The sequence below is a fragment of the Aricia agestis genome, chromosome Z (genome assembly GCF_905147365.1).
Source record: "Aricia agestis chromosome Z, ilAriAges1.1, whole genome shotgun sequence".
NCBI lineage: Eukaryota > Metazoa > Arthropoda > Insecta > Lepidoptera > Lycaenidae > Aricia > Aricia agestis.
This window is the reverse complement of record NC_056428.1, coordinates 10,588,701-10,612,018: the sequence shown is the minus strand read 5'-3', so window position 1 is coordinate 10,612,018 and position 23,318 is coordinate 10,588,701. Positions and strand designations below refer to the sequence as shown.

The window sequence follows — 23,318 nt, the reverse complement described above, 5'->3', positions numbered from 1 at the left end:
GAATGTTAAACATTGACAAATATTCAGCTACAAAACCTTATATATTTTATACATTTTCTTGTTCTAATACTTTAAACGTATGGAAAATATACCGACAATTAGTTTCTAATCATCACCAAAAAATAATCATCATCATTTTGGTCTACAAAGCAAAATATGCATTTCTGGAAAACTGCGTCTAAAACTTCTTATATGCAATATAAACCAATAAGAATTAACACACGAACATTTTAATTGGTTTATTATTAAAATACAAGGAAAATCACAAAAGAAACCCATTACAGCGTGAAAACTGTATGAAAATATCAAATCGAATTTAGTTACGCGGTTGGTCACCTGGGGTCTTTAAAGACCCCAGCGTGAATAAACACATCTGTAAAACATAATACATGCACGCGAGCTCAGATTAGTGGCAATTATATAGAAATATAATTCCTTTTAGGAAGCTACCTAAAGAGCGGAGTTGCTAGGATTAATTTAAATATATTTTTTTCTCGATTTCGCAAACTCCGGGCTTTTAAAGACCCCACGCGACCAACCGAGGGTTAAGAAAACGCTTTCAGAATGTTGATACTACATGATGCCTACCACCGGTTCTTCTTCCCTCGCACGGGGCCCACTTTTTTACCAAAAAAAGTGAGCCCCATGCGAGTCGATAGAGCGAGAAATCCTAAAGATATTGGTATCAACAGAATTGGGGAAGTATCAGCTTTTCCAACAAAAATAAAGCAAATATCGTCTTCTTGTTACCATGTAGTGTGTTAAAATATCTACGACAAAATAATAAATTATAATATCAATGAAGTTATCTCAGTGTCAGTGCAGAGAGCGGCGCGTGCGCATGTGTTGTCTGTGATAAGTGATAATATCAAAATGTTATGGTTTTCTACACCTGATGGTAAGTCTATTTGGTTAGATTTTGCCCTAATTTTTTTGCGAATTACCAAATAAAAAACAATCCGAGTTAGGCATAGCAACAATCTACAAAATACAATAATACAGGCTATTCCTATTGTAAAAGTATGCCGGCAAGTCGGCGTAGGTACTATTCGACCTTATTCACCCCGGTCACGAGTCTAAGGTACTAGACTAAGCTTCGATGTCATGGACCATGGTACCAAATAGAAGTAATGGTGCTAAATTGTCATAATGTTCATTATGGTTAAAATCATACTTCTTTTGTGCAAACTGTTTCCATGACAAAACTTGTTCTTCCGTTAAAATAAACGGATGTTATCAATATCGCATTTAATTGTTTTTATTTAATGTTTATTTTAAGCTTCTGTTGTTAACTAGTTTTTGTTTGATATTTGTGTTCCAAGTTAGATACTATCAACAAATTAATAATGTATTTAAACAACAGTATCGGTCATTAAACTATTTGGAACCAGTGACCTTATGGATCAATTGATACTTATTGTATTCCGTAGCCAAATGTCAAAAAACGGAATCCTTATAGATTCGTCATGTCTGTATGTCTGTCTGTCCGTCCGTATGTTTTCTCCGAAAGTATGAGAGCTATATTATAAACGGGGTTGCATTTGAATTACGCATTATAGGGAGGGGGCGGGAAAGGAGGGGGGAGGGGAGGGGGGCAACGGGGAAACCCCCTACCCCCTCCCTAAAGTTAGGAAATCAGTAGTTACCAAGAATTTTTTTTTTTAGTTTTTGAGGTTATGTTCAATAAAACAACCAAATTAGTGGACTTATAAAAGGCACTTATTTGCACCCTGGCAAACTAACTAAAGGTCTAATTGCACAACCTGTATTTTTTATAGATATATTATATAACAACTGGCTTCAATTATTAGTCGACGGAGCCCCGTTACGCGGGGCACCTATTTCTGGGTGGTTCACAAAAAAATAACCACGATGGCTAAGGCGCACGATGGCATCTAACCTAACCCAACCAAGTCGTATTGGGCCAGCACGGAGTAATGCATTGCTATAATTCATTACCTAAGAATTGTATGCTGTTCTTATTTTTATGACACTTAAATACATTTTACAACAAATTACGCATAAAACAAAACGTAACTATAGTGAAAAATTAATATTAAAGACATGATAACAAAAAAAAACGTTCCGTCACATGTAACTTCAAACACGTATTAAAAAAAAACTATGCATCTCCTAGACAAAAATCAGGTGTCATTTGAAAGGGGTAACTAACCTCTATAAAATGCCACCGTTCTCGCCCCTCTACCTATAATGCATGATTCAAATGCCAACCCTTATAAACTATTGAAACTTCGTAAATAGATGAAGTCTGTAAACTGCATTAAGATTTTGATATAAAATTTTAGGGGTCCCCATTAAGGTACAACTGAAACAAACAAACCCCTCTAACTTCTAAAATCCCTGCATGATAATTCTGAAAACATAATATATTATTTCATCAAGCCCAATACGGTCACCGGTGACCGAGACACAATAGAAATTCTATTGTGTCTCGTTTTTCCACCATCGACGGGTTATGAATTACTAGCTGTTGCCCGCGACTTCGTCCGCGTGGACTTCAGTTTATAGCGCGCGATGTCAACAAAATTGGTGTCAAAAGATTTTATAAATAATCCTGGTACCCCTTAAATCAAAACAGATGTGCAGTGTGCACATAATATTTTTTTTTTTTAATTAAACTTTATATTTTATGCCAAATTTTAAAGCTTATTTAGCCCCCCAATTACACAACTTTACCCATAATCTATTAATCATTGACACTTGATAGGTTTAAGGTTATGTCACTGCATAGATAAAGTGTTATACTGAGTTATTTAAAAACGTAAAAAAGAAATAACAATCGAAAAAATCGAAACCCAAAATATGTAAGATGATACCCCTAACCACGTCTTATATAAAGAGTAAAGACGTTTGAGCAATCGTCAGCGCGATGTAGGAGACGCACGGCGACATTTATTATGAAATTTTTGTAACTAACTTAATTTGAATTTACGCCTTTTACAACCCTTTTTTCCAGTAAAAAAGTATCCCATGTCCTTTTTCAGGCTTTAGACTATCGGTATACAAAATTTCATTACAATCGGTTCGGTAGTTTTGGCGTGAAAGCGAGACAGACAGACAGAGATACTGTCGCATTTATAATATTATAGTATAGAAGTATAGATGATGTACATTATTATAAAAACTACCAACGAAAATTGGTGCGAACGAGATGTAGCAAGTAGTTTTTTTATACATCATAAATGGTAGGTAAACCTTAATTTAACTTTCATTAAATCAACAGAAAAATAAATAGAAACCGTTTAATTTCACAAAAATAAACCTCATTGCTGCTTCGGAACCCTTTAATGGGGCAAACGAGCAAACGGGTCACATGATGGAAAGCAACTTCCGTCACCCATGGACACTCGCAGCATCAGAAGAGTTGCAGGTGCGTTGCCGGCCTTTGAAGAGGGAATAGGGTAATAGGGGAGGGTAGGGATGGGAAGGAAGGGAATAGGGGAGGGTAGGAAAGGGAATAGGGTAGGGGATTGGGCCTCCGGTAAACTCACTCACTCGGCGAAACACAGCGCAAGCGCTGTTTCACGCCGGTTTTCTGTGAGAACGTGGTATTTCTCCGGTCGAGCCGGCCCATTCGTGCCGAAGCATGGCTCTCCCACGTATAAACTTTGACACGTATAAACTAAAAGCGTATAAAGTGCGATTTGATTCGCCCATGAAGGCGAGTCAAATCGCACTTGGCTGATTTTTTCAGCTGTTCTGGTTTCTTGTTTTATTTTTAATCGACCAAAATAGCATATTAACTACAATAATATTCTTGTCAAAACAATTAGTCGCTTAGGTTAATCATCAAAAAAATATTTAACACGAATTTCGTGATTTTCTGACCCCTCCCCCGTCCTTGTTACATGGCTAGTCGTTTTATCAGTTTCGATAGCGAAGTTAGATGTCAAAAATGTATGGAATTTGACATTAGCATCGAAAGTGCCATGAGATATCTCGGCTATGAGTCATGACCACATAACACTTAGGTTGGGTTGCACCAGAGGCGTGGTTAAAGTTAAAGTTATGGTTATAGTTATGGCAAAATTTAAGTTTAACTTTAACCTTAACTTTGACCGGAGAAATTGACAGATGACAGCTGGACCAACAAGGTTATAAATGAACGTGGGCGGGAGCGCTGCTGGTAAAGGAGAACTGTCAAAAATGGCGTTTTTGTATGATGACAGCGTTAGTTCCTTTTTTCACCACGTGCATTTAAAACCTTGTCGAGCTATAGAGCTCGACAAGGTTTTAAATGCACGTTAAATGCAGTTAAACATGGACGCCATTAAGACGCCATATTTAATCATAACCATAGGGTTATGATTAAATATGGCGTTTTAATGGCGCCCATGTTTAACTTTAACCAAAGATTTCACATTTTGCATTGTAGTTAAGGGCATTTCTCCGGATTTGGATTATTTAGTTGATTCCCTGGAACATTTTTATTTCTGCATATTTTTTAAAATCAATAATCGCATATTATTCTCAAGTGAATTATAAAAATAATTATCTATTTGGTCCCTTTTTCACTTCACAATTTTAGAAGATATTTTGATTTAAATTTTTCTTATCTAGGGAATCAACAAAGCTAATAGAAAAAAGCTTTTTCAGCTAAATAAACATGTTCAATTTAAATATAAACATGTATAAAATTGTGTTCAAACTAAACTTGTTCGTTAAAACTAAATACAATGAACGGAAAATGAATTTATTTGAAATATTTTGACTTTAAGAATTTTTTTTTTTTATATTTTACTTATTGGTGTCATTTATTTGTATCAGTATATGAAGATAATGTAATTTGTTTTAGTGAAAATAAACAGATAATTACCAATGAGGTAAATAAATGTAAAATATTTTGATTCCCTACTTAAAATACCCAGGGAATCATCAAAATGTATGTAGAGGGAATCAATAAAAAGTTAATTTTTCCTGAGGTGTACAAAAACTGTGCATGTAGGTTAAACAATAAATAGTCTAACTAAAAACCATACTCATTATCGTCGTTTACATCGTGTCTAAGCAAACTTTGGAAATGACATTGTAATTAGCGAATAGGGAATCAATTGTGTAAGGAACCAAGGTTGAGGGAATCAGATATTTTCCTTTGCAACTCGGAAATGGAGCAACGAATTGTGTGACCTCCTTCCATGATGTTTAGAGGGCTACCGAACCTCCCGCTCTGCGCACCCGCATCCACGTGCTTCTTATTACTAGGGAGGTACGAGCCTCCAAGTGAAGCGTATAGGGAATCACTATGTGAGCCAGGACAAATCTTAAAATGACTTTTTCTATTTATATAATGATATATACGTTTATATACAATTGTTTCATAAATATTTTGAATATACTCTTACGACTTATTTACTTTGAAATTAGAATTTCATCGTATTTGTGGGATTTTTTTGGGAATTTATAGTGAATTCTGGGGACAGGACACGTCCAGGGAATCAATTTTTCGACCTTTAAATTAATTTTAATTATATTTACAATTAAGTTTTTCTACAGAACCTAAGTGGCCCAGTTAGATCACACCTTATATTACTATGAAAAAAATACAAAGGTCTACATATCTAACTCTGCGGGTAAATTTTGCGGTTTGGAGAATCAGCCTTAAAGTTACTTATAGTTAAAGCTAGTTGGTGCAACCCTCGTTTAACCCAACCTTAGCCACACGTCTACGTCGCGTTAGTGATTATCGTCATCGTCACGAGTCGCGACGAGACCAAAGAGAATGTCTCTTTGGTCTCGTCGTGACTCGTGACGCTATAACTACCAAACTATAGTTTTATGTATCAATCATAAAGAACTCTTTTCTCTATTTCAGCACATAGAGCAACTAACGTTATAGAGCGTCTAAATACCTAATTATTTGTTCCAGGTAAATACAGGCTCGAGTCGTTGTCACCCGCTTCGTTCGCCGGGGCTCTGCGAGTAAGACTCATTGAAATACCATACCTATGGAAAAGGAACAAAATAAAATAAAATCGGTCTAATGCGAGTCGATCTCGCGTAGGTAGGGTTCCGTACCGTACCGTATAAAGAGCGAAAGTTGGCAAAAATTTTGTTTTTTTCCCTTGAATAGGTATTTTTTTAAATTTAGTTTTTAATTATTAAATTATAAATTTAATTAAGAATTTTGTGAGGAGGTTATATTATGTTCCTTTATTCCTATAAAGGAACATAATATAACCTCCTCACAAAATTCTTAAAACATAATATAACCTAAAGCAATAAAACAAAAAAATATGTATATACATATTTTTTTGTTTTATTGCTTTATCGCCGCACTCGAAGATATTGATGATTAAACTTCAATTATTGAAATAAAAAGTTTTACGGATAATGTAAGGTCATTATGACAAAATATTTCTTTTAGAGGCTGTTTCATAATTTCCTGATAAGTGCCGGATAGGCTATCCACCACTTAACTTGACAGACAGAGACAGAGTCTGAGTATGGAGAATCTGTCAAATAAGTCGTGACTCGTGGATAGCCTATCCGGCACTTTATCAGGAAGTGGTGAAACAGGCCCTTAAGATGTTCAAATTTTGAACGGTCTATTGTATGAGTTATCGTTCTATAGGATGGTATTTCGATGTCTTAAGACTATAGTGCCATAAGAGTATTAGTAGTTTAAATAGTTACTGCATTTATGCATTCTACTCAAAGTTTCGGGAGCGTTCCCTGATTCTCTAATTAAATGAAAATCTTTTGTAGCGAGAATTTGGTGGAAATTGCATAGGAATTAGGAACTTATACAATTCTAAGCCTTTATAAGCGTAGCACCTCCATCGTGGGTATAGCAGACGGAATAGATTTTCAATTGCTATGCGGCAGCCGGCTCCCGCTTGGGGATTGATGGGTTAAGTATTATAATTTAATTTATGATACATTTGATGTAGCTTAAAATAGGTATTAAAATGGATTATGAAACATTCATCTTAGGGTCAATCCTCACCGCAACGCGATGAGGCGAGGCGCGGCGCGGCATAAATTTGTATGGATTTGACAGATTTCAATTGCGTGATGCCCGTTTTCACCAACAACACCTAAAATTTAGGTGTCCCATAAGCCAGGGGCACCTAACGCAAGTTTTGTTTTCACCGACGTTTAAGTGACACCTAAACCATTATAATTTAGGGGATGGGTTGACAAGCCCGTAAAACTTAGGTGACGTATATTTTGAAAATATAGGTGAAAACGGGCATGACGTCTTGCGAATCTGTCAAATCCATATAAATTTAGAAATGCATCTACGCGTTGCGTTGCGGTCTGAATCAACCCCTAGATTTACTTTTGCGCGTGACTTTGTCCGCTGCTGCTTTCAAACTAGGATACTTAGAATAAGAAGACTTTTTTATAAGTTCCAAAAGCATTAGTTTTCTTTTCAACTGCATGCAAAGTGACACTTGAATGGCAGTGAACGTATTGGTGTGAAATACCTGACTATCTAATTCTGAAATATTTCAGCATCACTTCTAACTTCGGTCCGAATTAGTTTAAACTAGTATAGTATGACGCCAGCAACTCCTTGTTTCTTGGATAAAAAGTATCCTGTGTCCTTTCCCGGGACTCAAAATATCTCCACATTGTATATTAAAGCAAATAATATTTTTTGGAATAACGATTGCAATAAGTGCTTGTCGAATGACTCGATATTGTTACAATATAATATTATTTGATGTGTTTCTAATAATGCACTACATCACTATAACTGAATGTGGAGGGAGTCATTTAATAATTTTTAATCTTTCATTTAAATTCCGGGGCAAGAATTGGATTCCTGGTGTGTAATAATAATTACGTGCAATTAATGCGTAAAAAATTCGAAAAATAATTACTATTTTTTTTTCTTGATGCATAAACTTTTTGGTACCACCTTTGGGCATTCTCCTTTTATTAAAATTAGTTCAGCGGTACACTTTCACATTTATAATATCAGTAAGAATGCATTTTAAACTAGTTTCGAAACCTTTCTGCTAAAATGCAACTCTGCAATGCATTGCAATACATACTTTTACGTTTTAAAAACTCTATACATTTTATATGCTACTCTTCCTCAATACTTGTTGAGTTCCCGTTTTGTCTAGTTTTATGAAATACATAATAAGAATATGGCGGAATTTCTTTGTGGATCTCGCTCAAAGAGTTGTATAAAATGTTTTGCAACACTTGCGAGTTCTCGCGGCCAATATTCCTAACTATTTTACTGTATTCTATACTTTTTCAAGTATCTTTCTTACTTTTCTAGAATCTCTAGACTACTTTGTTTCATAATATTATTTCTTATGCAATTGTGTTTACTACGTTGGGTCGTTATCGTTGATCATCATCATAGTTTATACCGCGTTACTGGATTTTGGCTCTATTCTAAACAATAATATCTGGGTTCTGCACTGGAATCGTACATTTTACAGTGCTTTTGTTACTTGCTGCAACTTGTACTATGATGTATTAACTATTAGGCTTGGCTCACACGGCACAATCCTGCACGATTCCTGCACGTTTTTCTGCAGTAAATAGTGGCGTATACAATGTATATAGAACCATATAGAACCATACACACGTTGATTGTACTGCACGCAGTGACGGATTAAGGCTACTTGATGCCCTAAGCAATCCATGCCTGTGGCCCCCCCTATCTGTACTATGTCAACTAGAATCGGTCTTTAAACTTTTGCCGCTTAAAAACAATAGTTTATTCCTGAAAACTTTTTTTGATGTGGTTTTTGGTGACGTGAAAGTGAGACGTGAACGTGCCCTAAGGACATATTTTTTTGTGCTTCCTCTCATGGTGCCCCTTCAGATCTCAGATGTGATGCCCTAGGCAATTGCTTAATTTGGTTAAGGGTTAATCCGTCACTGACTGCACGCGACTTGTTACAGTACAATCGGCATATGAATGTTAAAAGACGTATACTGCAAAAAAACGTGCAGGATTGTGCTGTGTGAACCTACTCTTACATCACACACGTTACTTAGCGGTTACGTTTTAAAAATATCTTTAAGTTAGCGTTTATACTACTCATAATGTGTATTTCACAATAATTATACAGAATTTTGTTCTTAGCGGTAGTTAATATAAATGAAATTAATATAATATTTATTGTCCAATTTTGTCCAAGTTCCTATTAGCACAAAAATAAGAATAATATCAGTGGTCTTGACTTCAAATAAAAAACGACCTTCATCAGCAGCTCTTGCCTTGACAACAAAATTACAAAGAGATAAATAGCTAGTAATTAACCGAGCTACATTATATGATATTTTTGTAATTTAAAACATCGTACACAGCTACACCTTGCTGAAAAAATATAGAATACACTATGTACCTCGAACATTTACCAAAAATAACCAGTAATACATTTCTATAATTGTTTACAATTTACTAAATTGTCGTTTTAACCTTTTCTACAACAGTTTCCAAAAGATAGTTGTTGCTATGTTTGACGGAGATAGAATACTTTAAATGAGTTACTTACATATAATAATATCTATTTTATTTAAGACTACTCAGTACTCATTACTATTGCAAAATGGAGGATAACCTAAAACTCATTGCCTTAACACTTAAAGACATAATATTTAGGCCCTTAATTTCTCATAAATGTCCTCTAAAACGACCGTTTATCAATTCCAGGTGATACGAGAGTCCTTCTGTCAGGATGAGTACATCAGCAGAGGGTCTGAGGTGAACAAGAATCCGGTGGCCACGGAGGAGCTGCTGGAGCTGTGCGCTGATGCTGCACTGGACGGAGTATCCCTGGTGGTCATTGACAATGACACGGAGGAAGTCACTGCGGTGGCCTTCAACAAGATACAGGTTGGATTTTGCTGTTGAAGTGAATTATTTTATAAGCAGCCCTGAAGCAGCCTTTCCCAGACTGGATTTGTATGCGTTCGCGCAAACGAGCGGTTTGGCCGCTGCGTCGCAAAATCACAAGCAATTATTAGTATGTAATGCATTATTTAAAATAGCGGCGAAAATGTATGAATCCTCTCTGGTGTTTCATCTTCCACTTCCGCTGGCACTGCCAAAGTGGAACCACTTTTTGTAACGGTGGCATTTAAATATTGATATTGTTAAATCATACATGATCTCGTGGACAGCGCTAGGAACTTCCGTGCCTTCAAGCGTTTTTATCACAATTACTACTGGCAACAGTCTAACACAATAAATTAATTTAGCTCTAGCGTAGTAGTCACTATTATTATTAACGTTAATTCCCGTGGTGCTTCCCCCTTCCAGTTCTTTGACTTTCGGTCACTGCAACCTTGTGCTGTCTCCCGCTTTATATGGGGAGGGAATCTGGAATTCTTCCTACTCCTCCTATTTTCTTCTGATTAATTTCGTTGCGGGTCCCAAGACAGCTTTAGCATGTCCCTCGGGCTCCCTGAGATCATATCAAAGGGTTTTCGTGGTTGGATACCGCTGTCAATCCTGGCGACACAGGAGATACAGTGGTGGGAATGTGTGGTGGGCCAAAGCCCGTAAAAAAAAAAAAATACATGCTCTGATTAATTATTACTACTAAGCTAATCGTTATATAATATTTCATTATAATATCTAATATCTTTAAACGAGCAATTCTTGTATATGTAATTATATATAATAATTGGAATCTCGGAATCGGCTCCAACAATTTTCATGAAATTCAGTATGTAGGGGGTTTCGGGGGCGATAAATCGATCTAGCTAGGAATCATTTCTAGAAAATGTCATTTTCATCGGATACCGAGCAAAGCTCGGTCAAACAACTAGTTATAATAATACGTGCTCATTACAATATTAATGATGCTATAATTGTAAATTCAACATTAATTACTTAATTAGTAATATTATGGATGCAACGTGAGACTTGAGTTTACTTGAGTTACAGGATTAAATTGTTTGATTATAGCCCAAGTAGCACACTTCAGACGCCTTAAATCTATTTATACTTTAGGAGTACTAATCATGGCTTTTTTATAGACAAAATAGACATTGGTAAATAAGAACTAAGTTTCTAATAGAAAAAAAATCTAGTATTCTTTGTTTTAAAACCTTTATTGGTTCATTACACTGAGTTAAGAGAAAATTGATTTGTTATGGACTATATACGTGGGAGAGCCATGCTATACGTGGGAGAGCCATGCTTCGGCACGAATGGGCCGGCTCGACCGGAGAAATACCACGTTCTCACAGAAAACCGGCGTGAAACAGCGCTTGCGCTGTGTTTCGCCGAGTGAGTGAGTTTACCGGAGGCCCAATCCCCTACCCTATTTCCTTCCCTACCCTCCCCTATTCCCTCCCCTTCCCATCCCTACCCTCCCCTATTCCCTCCCCTTCCCATCCCTACCCTCCCCTATTACCCTATTCCCTCTTAAAAGGCCGGCAACGCACCCGCAGCTCTTCTGATGCTGCGAGTGTCCATGGGCGACGGAAGTTGCTTTCCATCAGGTGACCCGTTTGCTCGTTTGCCCCCTTATTTCATAAAAAAAAAAAAAAAAAAATTTGCTCTGTTACTTACAAGCGCTGCTGTAGTTCAATTAATCTATATACTTATTATCACAAATACTTTTTAAGAATTGAAATTATTTGTAGAACAATTACTCTAAAAGTAATCAAAAAGGTTTTTAGATGGATTTGTTAGGCACTTTTTTAAGTCTATACTTAATAGAATCATTGACTAGATACTCAATAGTGTATACTCTAATGAAAGTATTGTTTCCTCCTTCATTAGGGAACTTAGGCTTTAAACATTTTATTTTAAGAGTATTATAAGTATATAAAGGACAGCGTTCTGCAAGCATGAAGAAAGCAGGAGATATATAATATTAGAAAGACAAGGCTTTCGGAGAAAAGTGGAAAAGTATAAAAAGCGTCCAAGTGCAAGTCAGATTCTCGTACGAAGGGTTCCGTACCATTATACATAGAGAAAAAAATAGGCCAAAAATTGTGATTTTTCTTTTGTATCGGGAGCACCCCTTTATTTTTATTTTATTTTAATTTTAGTAGAATTTTAGTATCAATTATTAAAGTTGTTAAAGTAATATTTGAGGATTCTGTAAAAATTTTAAGTGCCATTATGGACTACGAGACAAAAAGGCCAAAAAAATCACGTATGTTATATGGGTATACTTAAATAAATATTAATTTTATTTTGTTTACAGTATTTGTTGTCAAAGCGGCAACAGAAATACACAATCTGTGAAAATTCCAGAAGTCTAGCTCTAGCGGCTCTTGAATTACAGCCTGGAGACAGACAGACGGACAGACAACGAAGTCTTAGTAATAGGGTCCCGTTTTTACTCCTTGGATACGGAACCCTAAAAAGGTACCGCTAGACTGTCACATCAACTTTCTTTGCCCTCAAATTCATCAGTCATCTATTCAGTAACAAATCGTCAATTATTTTCATCAAGCTGCGAAGAAGATTCACCGTCTTAAAAATCGATTCTTGATGAAAACCATTATGAACTACAAACTGATAATGATAGTAAAGATTGCCTTTAATTTGCTTGCTTTAAAAATAATAAGCAACTACCTAATAATTTTATACAGACACAATATTTTTAACAATAAGACAATAAGTAATATAAAACAGAAAGGCCACCAAAAATGTTGGTTCTCTATGGTATTGCACTGAAAAATCACCAAAACGCGAACAGAACACCTTCTTCTTACGCCAGTCCAACGCCAGTCTGATAATACCCTGGTAGATAATTACGAGAAAAAATAGTTTACAACCAATTTTTTCTATAGATTACGATAGGATGGTCTTAAGAACAATAATACTATTGAAAGATTATTTTTTCTGGTGGAAGTGCAAGTTGATTGCCAATTGCCATGCTCTTAAAATTACCTTTAGCTCAATTTTAGGAGTAAATCTTCTAATCAATACTTACTTATAGATAATTTAATCTAGAGGCCATTTCGTTAAAAACCAAACCAAACATAGTAATCGCTATTTTGTTAAAAACCTAAAAAAATAGTTACAATAAAATACGCGATTTATTTATTTGTAAACATAAATATACTTAAATAAATGAAATTTTTATCAAAATACTTTGTTTAGGTATTTATTTTAACAAAATATATTAAAAAATGTGCACCAATAATATTTTTTATTAAAAAAATATCATTTAAATTTACGAATATAAAAGGCCCATAAGTTTTTTAAAACTATTTCATCAACTTTTACGATAAAATAAATTTGGCACGGAATTTGAGCCCTCCGTTCGCGCGAAACAAAAAATAAATTAAGTAAGTATGTATACAATATACATATTATATGATTTCAATTCGCCATTAAATCTTTAACTTAAAATACTTTTAATTACTGTGAAATTAGAAAATAGGAAATGCTTTTTAAAAGAAAAAACTCTTGTTGATGTTTTTATGTACCTAGTTGATTTTGATTATTAGTGGTTTTAAAAATATTCACCACTAGAACGTCAGTAGAGTACTCGTAATGGTGTTATCTTAATGTTGGCTACAAAACCTAATTCCTTTCTTATGTGCCTCTTATTATGTTCTTATAATAGTTTTGTAGATATTCCTATACATAAATATAAATTGCTCTTATCGTTATCTAATGATGAATTCTTATGTTGTTCTTGTCATTATAGTGTAGACAGGTGCCCATTTTTACTGAACTCGGTATAAAGGATATCTTCAGGATATCTTCAGGGATTATTGACTCTTATGTGAGAATACTAAGTTTAATTCTATAAAATAACTAATAGTGCTTCACTAGATATACTTGTGCTGCTTGGGTGTATTTATATCGAACAATGCAATCATGTTTTCCCGTAAGTACAATTTTCAGAAAATGTACTACTAAGGGCCTGTTTCACCACTTGTTGATAAAGTGCCGAATAGGCTATTTACAATTTTTTTACAGATTCTCCATACTTGATCCGTCAAGTTAATTGGTGGATAGCCTATTCGTGACTTATCAGGAAGTGGTGAAACAGGCCCTAAGACTAGTAAGTAGTACCTAACGAAACATGCCAAAGTTACCTATTTATGACTTATAATTTCCGAGTATCTAACTCGTATCTTTACCACATATAAAACCAGACCAGACTGATGATAGTGATAGCCAACTTTAAAAACAAGATTAAAGGTGTACTAAAGAACCGAGTTCAAAACAAGATTGAATAGAAGTGTTTGAAATAACTTTCTTGCGAACGAAATCTTGATAGCTCCAATAAATTCAAAGGACACGCTTCAATTTTATACCAAATTAATAAAGTATTTATAAAGAATCTTTGCTTATTTTTATTCTTTGCCCACGAGCAGCCTCCCGGAAAATTGGATAAAAAATAAAAGCAAAGAGCATAAACAATAATGAATAACAGATTGAAATGTATGAAGCAAATTAATGGAATTCCCTGGGATTTTTTTAACAAAATGAAAGGCAGGTTTTTTTATTTAAAACCTACCTTTCATTATTTTTAGGTAGCCTGCTCCCCCAAAGAGATTCTATCTTCAAGCTTGACTACTGATTTTATGATATGTAACAAAACTAAATGATAATACTTTAGGGTGTGAAAGTAGCAGTGCTGAAAGACCAAATATTTTTTTCACTTTTGTATGGGGAAACTCGTGACGCTGGGGCGCTTGCCCATACAAAAGTGAAAAAATATCGGTATTTCAGCGCTGCTACTTTCACAGTGAACTCTCTAAAAGGAACACGTACACACCTTAAAGTATTATCACTTCGTTTTGTTACACTCTGTATGTAGCATTGGTGACGTCAAATTCATACAAATTTATGCCGCGCCTCGCCTCGTCGCGTTGTAGTCTGAATCAACCCATAGATTCAGACCTCAACGCGACGCGTAGATGCATTTCTAAATTTATAAGGATTTGACAGATTCGCAAGACATCTCACGTAATTGAAATTTGTAAAATCCATACAAAATGCCACGCCGCGCCTCGCCTCGCCTCGCCTCGTCAATCAATCAACCCTAAACATAAAATAAGTATAGCAATAATTAATGAAACTGTTAAATTATTTAACTACTTAGTTACTAGATGACGCCCACAACATTGTTGGACGAAAATACGTTTATCGTGCGTGAACGGTTTTTATAGGATAAAAAGTATTTATCTTATGTCCTTTCCCACGCCTCCGTGGTCTAGTGGTACAGAGCGCGGCTCTTGACTCGGAGGCCGTGGGTTCGATTCCCGCGTTGGAAACATGTTATTTCCAAGTTTGGTTAGGACAATGCAGGCTGATCACCTGATTGTCTGACAAGTAAGATGATTCATGCGTCGGATGGGCATGTAAAAAGTCGGTCCTGCGCCTGATCTCTCGCTGGTCGTGTTGGTCTGCCGTCCCACTGGTTTATGAGAGTAAAGGAATAGAGAGTGCTCTTGTGTACTGCGCACACACTCCTGCGTAGCTGGCCTGGTTTCAGTGAAACCGGCCACCGTCACCGAAACCGGTGTGGAAGCTATTATTATTATTTCCCACGACGACCTCTGTGGCTCAGTGGTGAGCGCGTTGGTAGCTCAAGCCGGGGGTCGCGGGTTCGAATCCCGCCGACGGAACAAAAAATTTTCAATGTTCCCGGGTCTGGATGTGTGTTAAATATGTGTATGATATAATAAAAATCTTAAATATATGTATAGTATAAAAGTATTAAATATATTTCCGTTGTCTGGTACCTGTAACACAAGTCCTTTAGGTACTTAGCACGGGGCCAGACTGACGTGGTGTGAAGCGTCCATAGATATTATTATTATTATTTTCCCAGGGCTCAGAGTATTTTCATACCCAGCAAATTTGTTTCAGCGGTTTGGGCGTGAAGAGGTAACATACAAACAGACAGACAGACACACTTTCGCATTTATAATATTGTATGGATTGTTATGTTCCGATATTACGTACCGATACAAAAGAAACATAGTAATAAATCCATAAGCGGCGCTGTAAATACTGAAACAAACACTATCTGTTACAGGTTAAAGCTGGTGATACGTCAGAGAAGCCGTTCTTCGAAATTTTCGCCGAGCAGCGCTGCACACAGGGCTCGTCGCGCTCTCTTATACAATTTATGGCGAACGTCGACGAGAGGTGCAATTTATTCCAAAAGTGAGTTTTTTAGGGTTCCGTACTTTGTGCTTTTTTGTAATATACCGCGTTAATGCAGGCAACATAATATAGAGATAGGTTTATTAATATCATGTTGCCATTAACGCGGGCAAAAAACGTCAAAAAAAATTGTATCTAAGGCTTCTCTTAAATACAAATAATATTATTATTGTAATTACTCACTTTTGTAATAAATTGCACAATTACTAATGTCGCAGTCTCTGATTAAACCAGATGACTTTGTGCTTTTTGTAATGAATGCGCTAGTCATTCAATCGAATCGCAGTTTGAACCAGATGACTGCGACACATACATCGAAGTCTTAGTAACGGCACAGTATAGCAATATGACATAATTGCTATACTGTGGTAACGGTCTCGTTATCACCCATAACGGGACCCGATTACTAAGACTTCGATGTACGTGTCGCAGTCATCTGGTTCAATCTGCGATTCGATTGAATAAATAGCGCATTCATTACAAAAAGCACAAAGTCATCAGGTTTAATCAGAGACTACGACATTAGTAATGGTGCAATTTATTCCAAAAGTGAGTTATTACAATAATAATATTATTTGTATTTAAGATAAGCCTTAGATACAATTTTTTTTTGACGTTTTTTGCCCGCGTTAATGGCAACATTATATTAATAAACTTATCTCTATATTATGTTGCCTTACAATATTATTATGATGGTACGAAACCGGTTGTGCGCGAGTCCAACTCGCACTTGACCGGTTTTTTTCAACCACTCTATTCCAGAAGTGAGAATTTTCGCCCATTGTAGATTGATGGCCCGTTTTAATAAAACGCATTCGAATTTCGAACTGGCCAATTCGAAGTACACAGAATTGTCTGTTGGGGAGTTTCATGAATTTAGATCGGATATTTTTTAACTGCTAGTTTGGGTTTACATTTTTTAAATAAAATTACGGTGTAAACGATGGAACCTGATGGAAAGCCACCGGCGCCCATGGACACTCGCAAGTCGCAACATCAGAAGATGTGTCGGCCAAATAAAATTGTATATATATACAATTTTATTATATACAATCTATATAGATTTTTTTACGTGAATCGTAATCGAGAATCAAGATGTTTGTTACTATATTTGATTTTCAAACTGTTTACCAAGTTTAATGCTTGTCGAGATCTCCTCTTGGTTATCAGTTATTACTTATTTTGCTTTCATTTTCCAACTTTCTTTCAATATTAACTTATATAAAACGTCTTTCAGATACAACGTCGACTGCAGCTTAGAGATAATGTTCCTAGCCACGCTCAAAGAGCATCGGTACAAGAAACTCGGGTTTTACCTTTGCAAATATTCCATAGAAGTCGCTAAGAGTTACAAGAGCGCTATATCAGAGATGACTGTTGACGATTTGGGGCCGCAATACAGGCACATAAAGGCAAGGCATCCATTTTCGGAGGAGCCGAAGATCTGTCAGGCCATTTGGACGTCGAGTGGCTCGCAAAAGATCGGCAAGGCGTTGGATTTCACTGTGCATTTGACAGTGCCACTTTCGGAGTTCGTATTCAACGGCCAAACTTATGCTGAGCGTCTCGGGCAGCCAGAGGCGTATTGTGAGGTCGCCGCTTACCGTTTTTAAAGGAATTTTGTAAGAATTATTTTATGTGAAAGGACGAAATAAATGTATGTACTCGTATATACAGTTTTGTGTAAGTATGTACTCATTTGAATTCAAATGAGGCCGTAATATACCTTGCCGTAATATACCTACATTCATAACAGCACATTAGCAGCCCCTTACAACCTTTTTTTTCGAGTTAAAAAGTAGCCTATTACCTTTCTCAGGCTCTAGAATTTCTGTGTACAAAATTTCATTACAATCGGTTTTGGCGTGAAAACGAGACAGTCAGACAGACAGAAAGACAGATATACTTTCGCATTTATTATATTAAGGACGGATTTATACGAGGGTAACACTGCGGGATACATCTAGTGTTTTCATATGAGAACATTTAAATACGAAAATCCTAGGTAGATAGGGGATCTAAGCTACGTCACAGTTAATATAATTATTAGTAGTACCAAGCTACATAGTTTTGACTCGTGTCAAACCCAGCCGACAGATCACAATTAACATTGAATTGACATGATCCGACCAAAATATGACGTTGATCTGTCAACTGCCTAGGAATCAATTTCCTCAATGGTACATGTGTCATTTTCTTCCTTATTCGCATAATACGCTATCTGGTATTATATTGTTATATTGTATGTATATTATATTTGTTTCACTACAATTAACATTATTTCTTTTCAATTTACCAGGTTGATAATTACTATTTTGTTTTTAGTATTTGTTGTTATAGCGGCAACAGCTATATTACATACTTACATAATATGTGAAAATTTCAACTCTCTAGCTATTATTGTTCTTGAGTTACAGCCTGGAGACACACAGACAGACAGACGGACATACATCGAAGTCTTAATAGTAGGGTCCCGTTTTTACCCTTTGGGTATGGAACCCTAAAAAGATATATACATTATACATAATATAAATATGAATAAGTATAATATAACATAATATAAATATAATATAATTTCGAGGTAACTAATATTATCTTTTAGATTACAAAGTTATATCTCTTGAGAGTATCCGACACAAGTATAGAATTAATTTGAATCAAGGAACACCACGTGTATCGCCCAGCGCTGGGCAAATTGATTATTGATTGGTTTCAATTTGACTGGGATGTGTACAGTCAGCACAATAGACAAAGCCCAAAGGGTCAATACTACGAAGGGCTTTCAATAAATACTGCATGCTCAGATGCCAAGCAGGGTAAAGATAAGAGACCCCTAATTGAACTAGCATTTGATTCAGGCCCAGTTTCACTAAAGTCTGTTAGTGTTAACAGCTTGTTAAATAATTGTTGCGACGTCGCATCGCAAAAAAACTACATTGCTTTTCTATGGTTGTTTTCGCAATGCGACGCCGCGCCGCAACGCAATGTTATGGCCTGGCCCAAGGGCCAATAAAATATGTCAATGTGTAATAAACGACTTGTCGTTTATTACACATTGACATATTTTACCGCTGTCACGTCGAGATGTTAAGGGCCTCAAACTTGGTAATATTAATAGTAGGCGTACCTACTACCTATATTATAGATTTACACACTCTGGTGATGACTGTACCGCAATATAAATATATTCAGTAAGGTAACTCAGCCATGAACTTAAAATCAAGATATTATCAAGGTACAAGTTGGAAACAGTCGGCAGACGATCTGATTCCTGAAGCTTTAGCAATCGACGGCTTCTTACAGCGCTATTACTGCGATTTCTATGAAATTTTCTATGAAAACTTGAAAGAAAATAGACGTCGTCGTCGCTACAACAAAATACGTCGATTACTGAATTTTTAGGGTGCGTGTTTACCGGAGCTACGTTACGTTGCGAGTCTTTACATATTGTCTTATTCTGCTCTATAAAGTTATGTAAACAATGCTTATGTGTGCGTGCCCTGAAGCAGTCTGGTATGCAATTTTACTGTATAATATTATACTGGACTGTACCTGCACTTAGCACTATTTGGTTCTATTAGTGTGAAATAGCACTCCGTTGTTTCCCCGTAGAGTATTCAAATTGATTGCTGTTGCTTTTTCATTAACGCGTAAGTAAATTGTAAGTAATTTGCGTACTGTTGGTAGTACTTGGTACTACTGTTGGCTTGTAGAAATATAGTCTTTTAAATTTTAATATTATACAATAAAACTAGCTGACCCGGCAAATGTTGTTTTGCCATATACATATTATTTGTAGTTGTAATGTAGTTCTTTATTATTATATTAAGGTGACTTAAGTAAATAAATTTGGTACCATGGCAACGTTCATCGCTATCCCGTTGCACAAACAATGGTCGCCGTCAGTCTTGAGTTGATAAAATATAATAATTTACTATTATTTATTCAACAAATGCACTTATATCAATACAAAAATACCCAGTAGCCGATTCTCAGAAATACTGAATATGTCTGTGAAAAATCAGTAAGTTAAGCCGTTTCGGTGGAGTACGGTAACTAACATTATGACACGAGAATTTTATATATTACTAGCTGTCCCGGCAAACGTCATTTTGCTATATAAAGTATTTCGCCAATATTATTTTATTGAGGTGACTAAATAAGTATGTTACCATTGCAAAGACCATCGCGGCTATCCGTATATAACAATGGTCGCCGTCAGTCTCGAGTTGTAATAATTTGCTATTATTTATTGAACAAATGCGCTTATCAATATAAAAAGTACCCAGTGGCCGATTCTCAGACCTACTGAATATGCATATAAAATTTGGTAAAAATCAGTAAAGCCGTTTCGGAGGGGTACGGTGACTAACACTGTGACACGAGAATTTTATATATAAGAAGATAAGGAACATTCACGATCTGCCTGCAAGTAATCACTAAAGTCAAAGTGATTTTAGACCTTTTACGACGTTACCTCAGAATATGTCTGAGGTAAGGTGAGATTAAGAAATTCAAACATAACTTTCTGTTTGACAGCAAAAATCGTATTTTGCAACATTGACGCCGCAACATTCGCTCAATTCCGGATCCTAAATTATTGTGCAACCTAAATTCAAATTGAAATAAACATGTTTTATGTTGATGAATTTAGGAAACTGAATGATCTGAATTTTTGGTTCCCTTTAGGATGCTAAATTGCAGATCCTAAACCCAGCAACAGCAACGGAAATTTAGGCTTTTTGCAGTCTTATTAACATGAGCACTCTAATGATACGTCTGCTTTTGGTGTCATCAGAGAAATTGGCTCATAGGCAAATGGCGCATTTATCTACGTTATTTGGTCAAATTCTTGATATAATTCGACCAAAAAATGTATCATTGACATGATGAATTTCAATTTGCATCCCATACATTTTTTATTTTGTAACTTAGCTATCGAATGCAATTTGACTACTAACCTATCTGCAAAGCCTTGATTTGAAGTTAATCTGGTCGTGAACCAGCGATGCACAAACCAAAGGAATCCAATAACTCCAGCCAAACTTCGATCGAGAACTATTGGAATGCGGATCCAATCTCGAACTATCAAAGTAATGATCAATTAACCAAAGTATTTCCATCGGAAAGTATTCCATTTCTTTATCCAGACCATGAATAATAAATCAGATACTTTTTGCGCCTTGTTATCCTATTAGTAGATTCCAATAAGGCTCATCAAAATTCAATGATACTTTGCATTGATTTCGCGAATCGATTTATTCTTGTACCTAAGTACTGATAAATGAATACCGTATTACTTAAAATAATGCAAAATATTTAGTAACTTTACCTTTATGATGGCGTATTTCTTTTGTAAAATCTACAAAAGGTGCAATTAACTTTAATAAATTTACTTCTGTTTTTGTTTATACTTTCGTACCTACGCCAAAGTGCATGTTACGTACACTTAACTATCTTTTTCTTCTAGTGACTCCCCAATTAGGTAATGAAGTTCCACCACAACAATCAAGCTTCAAGCAGTCAAGCTTCGAAACATTACTATATTATACTTACCTCAAAAAAACTAGCTAATAAGGGCTCTAAAATATTGAAAGTACAGTCATTTTGGGTAACTTTGAATTGCAGTTTAACTTTGAACAATACAATTTACGACAATATATTACAATACAATTTACGACAATGTATTGTTCAAAGTTAAACCGCAATTCAAAGTTACCCAAAATGAGTATACTTTTTTTTTAACAAATAAGGGGGCAAACGAGCAAACGGGTCACCTGATGGAAAACAGCTTCCGTCGCCCATGGACACTCGCAGCATCAGAAGAGCTGCAGGTGCGTTGCCGGCCTTTTAAGAGGGAATAGGGTAATAGGGGAGGGTAGGGATGGGAAGGGAATTGGGGAGGGTAGGGAAGGAAATAGGGTAGGGGATTGGGCCTCCGGTAAACTCACTCACTCGGCGTGAAACAGCGCTAGCTAGGCTATATATATACATATATACATATATATATATATATATATATATATATATATATATATATATATATATATATATATATATATATATATATATATATATATATATATATATATATATATATATATATATATATATTAGTTTGATCAGATTAGTTTTGGAAGTGAAGTATTTCTTTCCAGTTTAATTTCTAATTTCCGTACAGCGTCAACTTGCTGGCGGCTTGCCCATCATACCTAGGACAAAACTCCGTCTAGCAATCGCTCTAAACTCTAAAGTCTAGAAGTAGTAATACTTTTGCAAATTAGAATTTTCTTCCCAATTTTGTATGGCGCGTTGATTGCATCTGACTTACCGTTATGCCCGGGACAAAACTGTCTAGTAATTTGAGAGTCACGGCTGTCTGCATAGACAATGCGTCTGCCGGCTGAATAACATTAAATTGAACTGAATGGTTAGAGATCGAATTCACTTTGCATAGCTCTTCACATTCAAATGGTGCAATTCATATGAGTTAAGTACCGACTGCGTCGGGACGTAGACAGATTAAGGTTGGGTTGCACCAGAGGCGTGGTTAAAGTTAAAGCTATGCTCAAAGTTAAGGTTGTTGTTAATCCTAACTTTAACTTTAACCTTAACTTTGACCACAGAATGTGACAGATGGCAGCTGGTTTGACAAGGTTTGAAATGAACCGTGGGCCGGGGCAATGCTGGTTAAGGAGAACTGTCAAAAATGGTGTTTTTGTATGATGACAGCGTTAGTTCCTTTTTTCGCCACGTGCATCTTTAAAGCCTTGTCGAGCTCAAGGTTATGGTTAAATATGGCGTCCATTTTTGACTTTAACTAAAGATTTGACATTTTGCATTGTAGTTATAGTTAAAGTTACAGTTATAGCTAAAGTAAGTTGGTGCAACCCAACCTTAATGATTGTCTGCAGCACTCAGAGTGGAACATTAATTAGTTAAATGTAATTAATTCAAAACTTTATTATTTTTAATTAAAAATAATATATTTAATTAATTAAAAACATAAGCCCCATACATTATCTGTCAAACTCCACATAAAATTGAAAGTTAATCATAATTAAATGTCTCTGAGTACGGCGGTATATATCTGAACTAAGTTGACGATAATAAAATTAATTTTAACACGAAAGTGAAATTAATTTTAACTTAAGTTCTAAATATTATATACTTAGTTCATCGTTTTTCTTTTCGCTAAAATTTTATAGACTAAATGCGCAAC

General features: G+C 35.7%; 1 protein-coding gene across 1 annotated transcript; it reads left to right on the top strand.

The window, feature by feature from the left end:
• The first annotated feature begins 829 nt into the window (after positions 1-829).
• LOC121738704 lies at positions 830-17,760 on the top strand. The gene is made up of 5 exons (XM_042130924.1): positions 830-898; positions 5,888-5,940; positions 9,650-9,832; positions 15,966-16,096; positions 17,334-17,760. The coding sequence occupies exons 1-5, from the start codon at positions 874-876 to the stop codon at positions 17,707-17,709; spliced, it is 768 nt and encodes a 255-aa protein (XP_041986858.1). The 5' UTR covers positions 830-873; the 3' UTR covers positions 17,710-17,760.
• The last annotated feature ends 5,558 nt before the right edge of the window (positions 17,761-23,318 follow it).

Coding starts and splice junctions, on each gene's coding strand:
- LOC121738704 (XM_042130924.1), top strand. CDS start 874: ATGTTATGGTTTTCTACACCTGATG. Junction 5,941..9,649: donor CGTTCGCCGGGGCTCTGCGA/GTAAGACTCATT, acceptor TATCAATTCCAG/GTGATACGAGAGTCCTTCTG. Junction 9,833..15,965: donor TGGCCTTCAACAAGATACAG/GTTGGATTTTGC, acceptor TATCTGTTACAG/GTTAAAGCTGGTGATACGTC.